The sequence below is a fragment of the Hipposideros armiger genome, unplaced genomic scaffold (assembly GCF_001890085.2).
Source record: "Hipposideros armiger isolate ML-2016 unplaced genomic scaffold, ASM189008v1 scaffold_288, whole genome shotgun sequence".
In the NCBI taxonomy this organism is placed as follows: domain Eukaryota; kingdom Metazoa; phylum Chordata; class Mammalia; order Chiroptera; family Hipposideridae; genus Hipposideros; species Hipposideros armiger.
This window is the reverse complement of record NW_017731638.1, coordinates 1,265,122-1,272,508: the sequence shown is the minus strand read 5'-3', so window position 1 is coordinate 1,272,508 and position 7,387 is coordinate 1,265,122. Positions and strand designations below refer to the sequence as shown.

The 7,387-nt window shown below is 40.5% G+C and overlaps 1 protein-coding gene across 3 annotated transcripts in view; it reads left to right on the top strand.

Moving 5' to 3' along the window:
• PKHD1 (PKHD1 ciliary IPT domain containing fibrocystin/polyductin) overlaps positions 1 to 7,387 on the top strand; it is a 460,535-nt gene that overhangs the window by 80,541 nt on the left and 372,607 nt on the right. For all 3 annotated transcript variants that reach the window (XM_019658751.1, XM_019658750.1, XM_019658752.1), the window contains one exon: positions 4,338 to 4,488. In XM_019658751.1, the coding sequence (XP_019514296.1) occupies positions 4,338 to 4,488 (151 nt within the window). The remainder of the gene's footprint in view (positions 1 to 4,337; positions 4,489 to 7,387) is intronic.

The window sequence follows — 7,387 nt, the reverse complement described above, 5'->3', positions numbered from 1 at the left end:
AGCTTGAGATTCCCGAATGTCATGCCTACTGATATCATCACTTGGACATTGAAAGGACACCTCTAATCTGACAGATTCTAAACTGAACTCCTGATCTGCACTGCTTCTTGCCACTCCCACCATAGTGCCGAACTGAGGTGATGGCAGCTCTATCTTTTCAATTGTTCAGGCTGTGGAGGGCATCCTTGATCTTCCAAATCCCACATCAGAACCATCAGGACATTTTGTCAGCTGTGTCTTTAATCTGACTACTTTGTAGCAAGTCTGCTGCTTCCACCACCACCATCACCATTTCCTGATTATTACAAGGCTCATACCACTGGAACCCCTGCTTCCACATTTGTCTCTCTTCACTCTAGGCTAACGGAGCCCCAATGATACTTTTAAAACATGTCAGAAAATTTCACTTTTCTCAAAAACTTTCCAATGGCTCCCAAATTCTCTTGCAATAAAAACCAAGTCCTTACAATGACCTAACGGACCAACTCTCCTCTTCCAATTCCTTTTCAGCTTTTTCTGTCACCTTTACCTGCTCTGTTCCAGGCCCGCTGCCTCCTTGCTATTCCTAGAACGTTCCAGACTTGCTCCCACACTGAAACCTTTGCATTTGCTGTCCCTTCTGTTTAGAATGCTATTATTTCTCTTCCTTTCCCAAGTAACTTTCCACTTTAAGTTTTTGCTGAAATGTCACTTTCTCAATGAAGTCTACCCTTACCACCCTATTTAAAATTACAACCCAGTGCTGTTCATTCCATAGATCATACTTGCAATTTCCATTACACTGTTCTATAGTTTCCAAAGTCCTTGGCACCTGCTAATATACTGCAGAAGGCCCTAATTTATTATGTTTATTGTTTTGTGCCTGACTTTTCTTGCTAGAGTATGATTTCTAAGAATTCAAGAATATTGGACTGCTTTGTTTACTGGTGTATCCCGCGTGCTCAGAACAGAGCCTGAATCAATTGTACTAATGCATAATAACACACAAACAACTATTGGGTTGTCGGAAAAGTCATGACGCATTTCTGCAATGAAAAACATAGAAAAAAAATATGTCATGACTTTTCCGACAACCCAATAAAAGCAGTTAAAACAAGCCTTCTTCGGGCCGGCCGAGTGGNTAGACCGTTTTTGATATCCTGGTGTTCTGCTAATTTTGATGATAGCTTTTTAATGAAAAAAAAAATCTCTGGTGAGATAATCAGGGACAAATACAGAAAGAAATATGAGCTAAAGCTTATAAAGAAGTCTAAGCTAACAGTAAGGAGTTTTTTGTTTTTTGTTTTTTTTTTTGAAAGACTGATTTCTCCTTTTTTTTTAAAGATTTTGTTGGGGAATTGGGGGATGGGAACAGTGCTGGGGAATCGGGGGAAGGGGAACAGACAAGTTGCTGTTGTTTTGTTCTTCAGTCTCTTAGCTGTGGAGGGCAGTGTCACTGGCCCTCATATGTGGGATCCGAACTGGGGCCCTCTGGCATCCCAAGCCAGTTCTTAACCAAAGGGCCACTCGGCCAGCCAAACAGTAAGGGGTTTTAACTCTTTCAGAGCAAGGAGAACATGATTAGGGGGGATAGTGCGTTACTACAGACAAACAAAAGTGGGGAGAATTGACTAACCCCATTTTGCTGACAAAGAGCCTAGAAAGGGCAGAAGAAGGTTTGTTCGGAGGGTGGAAGCCCAAGACCAAGGAAGGCTGTAAAGGAAGTGGTCACTCTTTTCCTTGAGTTCAATTTGGCATCCTAGATCACTCATATACTGAGTACAGAAACCTTGCTCATTTGGTTGAAGATCTACTGTTGGTAATGAACATGAGAGGAGGGCACACAACAGAGAGAAGCGATAGGCAAATATTATTTCACGTGCCTAAAACGGGAAAAAGGGTAATTCTGGAAATTTAGGCAACTAAGCTTGTGTTATCCCTGACAATATTCTAGAATGAATTATTAATCAGATGGTTTGTGAGCCTTCCGAAAAGAAAGTAACTATCTGGGGACTGAGTCACAAGGAATGTCATAGTGTAGTCAACCAACTTTATTTCCTTTCTGATGGATGTAAAAGTGATTTATGACAGAACTATACAGGGAGGGATTCTTAAACTATTCTAAATACCCTCCAGTAGCAAAAGAAAGTTTCTAGCCACAAACTCAAACTCAAAATGGCAACACAAGCATGAAGTTGCTTGGAAGTCAGGTATTTTATTTAGAAAGTCCATTGAATTTTGCACTCTGTTTCATGATATTTCCATATTTATCTAAATATTATATTACATTTTAATTTAAAAGTTAAATTACTTTGCTTTTTCTTTCTGAATCTTTGAGTACAACTGACATTCCAGGAGCAAATGCTATGTTTATCCTGTGGCTTTGCCTACCCCCGGGATGATGGCTGAGCTAAATGGATTTGTAGCTATATTATAGGCTCCAGACTCAAAATGCATTTGAACAATGGGCCCACATCAGTGAGATGACATGTAACAATAATGAATGTAAATTCCCACATTTACATTTTAACAATAATACCACCCACACCACTACCACCAAGAACTATAATAAGAACTGCCTTTATCTGACACTTAATGTGTGCCAGATTCTGTGCAAATCATTCTGTAGGCTTCTTTTGGCTCCTTCCCCTCAACACCTCTCTATAACAGGCACTTGATGATTAGTAACTCCATTTTATAAACATGGAAATGAAAGCTTAGGGAGGCATGTCTGCACAGTGTCATATAGATGGTAAGTATCTGCTCGGGGACTCAAATCTAGCTGGTCTGTTTCCAAGTCTAATCTTGGCATGCTAATGCTTCTCAGAAAATCAGTTGAACAACTATAGCATAGTGCAATCCTCAGGTAATTGCAGCTACGATACTGACTTTATCCCATCTTAGTATAAGTGTGGGGGCTATAAAACCAACACAGTGTTAGGTGCCATGACTCAGGATAAGGGAGACCACAACCCTAGTGGTCAGCCCAAACCATGTGCATTCAGTTCTGGGTTGCATTATGTTAAAATACTGGCAATCCACAGTAGGTCTAGAGGAGAGTGGGTATGGATGTCCTGTCTTGAGTGGATAAGAGGCTGGGAATATTTTAGCATAAAGAAAAGAAGATTAAGTAGATGTGGTAGTTATTCTGCTCATTATTTTTAGCAAATTGTGGGAGCAACCTTTTGACATTAATTTGAAAAAAAAGATGCTCTAGTTCAACATGTTGTAGTTAGTTTCTCAAACAGTGAACTTGTTCCCTCTCTGTCACTCTTGCTGGTTTTCCCATGGGATCTCTCATTGTTGCAAAACTTGAGAATACTGCTCTAGGAGACAGGACACCTGGGTTCTAATCTCGGACCTGCCATACTTGGGTGTTTGACTTTATGGAAATCCCCTTTGGGTTACATTGTTTTTTACACCTCTACCTACTTTACTGGCTGAAATGAGATCATGCATATGAAATTGTTGAAAAGTATAAAATATCATGCATTATTATTACTAATAATCTTTGAGTTAGTTGTAACAATGCCTAAAGCCAGGATTATTGTTGAATAAATATCACACCTGTTGGGGACAATACCCTGCAACATCCATGCTCTCATCTCCTCTAGACTGCATAGTTTTAGACTTCCTGTAATGCTGTTTTTCATTTTAAATGCAGTCTGACTTCTCCCCTTAAAGGAAAAGGACATTTAAAGCGAGTGGCTGGTAGTATAACTGGCACATATATCGAATCTCCTTAGTCTGGGCTGTTAAGTAAGTTTAATTAATTTACTAAGTTAATGTTCCACTGCTAGCAACAGAGCCTCATTGCCATCAGCTGGGGAGAGGGAATTGAAAGCCTAAATGAGCTCATTTTTTCACAGTTGGAATTAGGGACCAGTTAGCCAGTTGTGTGGGTTTTCCAATTTCTCCATCTGCCCTGGGGGGGATTCAGGCAATTCACTCCCCCAACACTAAGTGTGAGTAAGAACAGGAAGAGGGAAGGGAAAAAGAAAAAAAAAAAACCTCTCCCCAACATTTGCTTCCATTTTTGGAACTGGAAGTATTGTTTGCACATTGCTTGTTAACTTGTCTTGGAGAAGCTTTTGCTAATGTTCCTAATAGATTTGGAAAAGAGAAAGGCCTCGGTGAAAGATATTTACCATGTGCATTTTCATTGCAGGGTGTGCAGATAAAGGGAAAACAAATAAACAATAAAAGAATGGAAACAAAATTACAGAAATTTGCAAAATTTGACAAATGGTGGCCTGTAGTTGCCACAAGCTAATGGCTTGCAATGATTAATAAGAGTAAAAATAATTGCATTTCATTAAGATTGATGACACCCCATTTAACCTCCCCTCTCGTTTCAGCCCTAAAGTGGAAAGAGATGAAGTTCTCATCTATAATAGCTCCTGTAACATTACCATGGAAACTGAGGCAAAGATGGAGTGTGAGACGCCTAATCAGCCAATTACCGCCAAGATTACTGAGATACGGAAAAGCCGGGGCCAGAACACTCAGGTATAATCAAATCTTTTTTACAGACTGATTCAAACAGCTCAAATTAAATTTGTAATATTGTGTACATTAAAAAAACAATTTAGTCCAAATGGCAGCGATATATAATATTAAATGCTCTCAAACTTTGAGGAGCTGGTCTAATGCACAACATCTGAATTCATAGTTAACTATAGTTAATCATATATTTTCTCAAAAATAAATGAGTGCTGCCTGGGCTCTTTTAAAGCAAATTCTGAACAGATAATCTCAGCATTTTGTCCTGCTTTCTGTGCTCATGTTTAAAAGGGGGCTTTCTGTGGTTTATTTCTTCATGAAATAAATGGCCCACAATTTATCCAAGCCCTTCTGGAAGGTTTCCAAATTACTCAGCTCCCTTCGGTTGGTGGGATGGCAGTGTTGACTGGTCCATCCGTTTCATCTCTGTTCTGGGGAGAGCAGGATGGAAACTTCAGCTTCTGAGGAAATTACCTGAAAATAGAACCAAAAAGGACTGCAGGGTCATTTGGTTTAGCCTCTCTACCTCAGTTCATCTGTTTTGTAATAATCTGAACCACTCCCTTCAAGTGGCTCTTCCAAGATGCGTTCTTGAAAGTCCCCGGTAAGATATTCAACAGCCTCCTGAGGGATTTTCGTGAATTAACATCAGAGGCTAAGGGCTCTTTTGGAAATATATCAGGGCTGTTTTACAACTCTTCAGGCTTCTTATGGTACACATATAAAAAATAATATTTCTTGAGCACCTACCTACTCCCTTAGGTGCCTTTCTCTTTCTGAAAGCAGTTCTCAGGTTTTTCTCTTTTTGTCTCTTTCATTTGGAACAAACAGCTCTTGGGTGCCTATTATGTGACACACACTATACCAGATGTTCTCATGAAAGCTACTTCAGTTAAACCTTCCTAATCCCAAGTTATCCTTGCTATCTGAGGGACTTCACAAGTTACTTAGCCCCTCTGTGCTTCAGTTTTCTCATCTGTAAAGTGGGATAAGCATAGTACCCACCCTAATAGGGCTGGTGTGAGGGGTCTAACTCGTGAACCACTGAGAACTGCAGCTCACACAGTTTAAATGCCCAACATCAGCCATTATTGGCAGCATTAGTTTGCTAGTAGCAGTGTTAGAAAATGATACAGAATTATTTCTCTGTACTGCTTGCTGTGTTGACCAGATCATTTTACTTCTTAGATTTTATTTACTTTTTCACTACCTCAAAGGCTAATTTTGAATTTGTTGGGGCTTACATGCTAGTCATCTTTAACTATTTATGCAGTATGTATCTAATGAGTTCTAACTATGTTTAAGATCCTCTGCCATGCTCTGAAGGATATAAACCAACAATGTGGAGAGAGACCCCACCTTTAGGGGATAGTAGGGGAGAGAGGCCCTGTGTGCAAGTAGGTAAGCTTCAAAGACAGATATGTAGAGTCAATTCTTCATAGTTGGATGGAAAGTTGGACATCATCTAGAGCAGCCCCCACATTTGAGAGTGAACTGAGATGTAAAGAAAGGAGACCTGAAAAAGGTCACACAGTAGTAATTTGGTATCATAACCCGTGTGGTCGTAAGTCACTGTGGAGGAAGTAAGCCATTCAATCTTTAGGAACCAGAGGGGCATGTCTCTCAAAACGTCCTAGGCTAGCGACAGTTTCTAGAAGGCTCCAGTACTGGGATGTCTCGTTACCCTATTGATGTAGAGATGTCTAGTTTCTCTGCTTGGGACTGTGTACATGTCACCTGTGTTAGGATACACAGTTGCCTAATCTGGGCCTGAGCCTGGGGAAAACCAGCATTGACAGGTGCTTAATTGGACCTAGCATCCAGGTCTCTCTAGCTCCAAGAATTATGTGAGAACCTTGGGAAAGTTCCATAGAATAGTTGGTAAGTATTCTGTGACAAAAGGGTTCCAAAGACAAATACATTTGTGAAGGCTGGGTGAAACAAAGTTATATATATTTTTTTCCCAAAGGACTTTTGAGAGTACTTAATATGTGAATGCACAATATGAATTTCTAAGAGAGGGCTACTGTGTGGAGGTTACTCAAACTTGTTTGTCCATGGAACCCTTTATTCCCCAAATCTGTCTTGGGGCTGTATCTGCCCTACTGCCCTCACTTTGGGAAATGTTGTTCATGCCATGCTCTTCCCCCTCATGTTAGAGTGGGGGATCAGAGGTAGGAAAGATTATCTTAAGATGGCGCACTTGTATGTAGAAATTAACTGAATTCTATTGAAATAGGTGGTTGTATCATGCCATGAAGAATGGGCAGGGTTCAGGCGTTCAAGGGTGCAGAGGAAAGGGATTTCAGTATGCACAAGACACTAAGGCCAGAGCCCATGGGAATAGTGGAAAGAACATGGTGTGTATGAAGGGGACTAGTGAGTTGTAGGTTTGGGCAAGTAGCCTGGGATTGGATTATGATGGCAGGTTAAGCGCTTGGTCCTTTAATTCATCAGGTGACATGTCACCCTCGAGGAGTCACTGCATGATCAATGCTTTAGCAACATTGATCTGGTATTTGGGTGAGGGTGCCTTAGGAAACTCAAGGGAGGCAGGTGAATTTCAACCAGGAAAGAGATAATTGCACAAGAGAAGTGGCAGAGGGAATGGAGAGGAGGGAACCAGACAATAGTCAACACTTGACAACTTGTGTTAGACAAAGAGGTCAAAGACATAGAACATTAGATCTAGTGAGAAAATTATGTGTTGACTTTCCAAAATGATCTTTACAAATTTATGAAAAGAATTTATCTCCATGCTTATGACTCCCAAGTTGTAACCTCCAGCCCAGAGCTTTCTCCTGAGCTTGAGATTCCCGAATGTCATGCCTACTGATATCATCACTTGGACATTGAAAGGACACCTCTAATCTGACAGATTCTAAACTGAACTCCTGATCTGCAC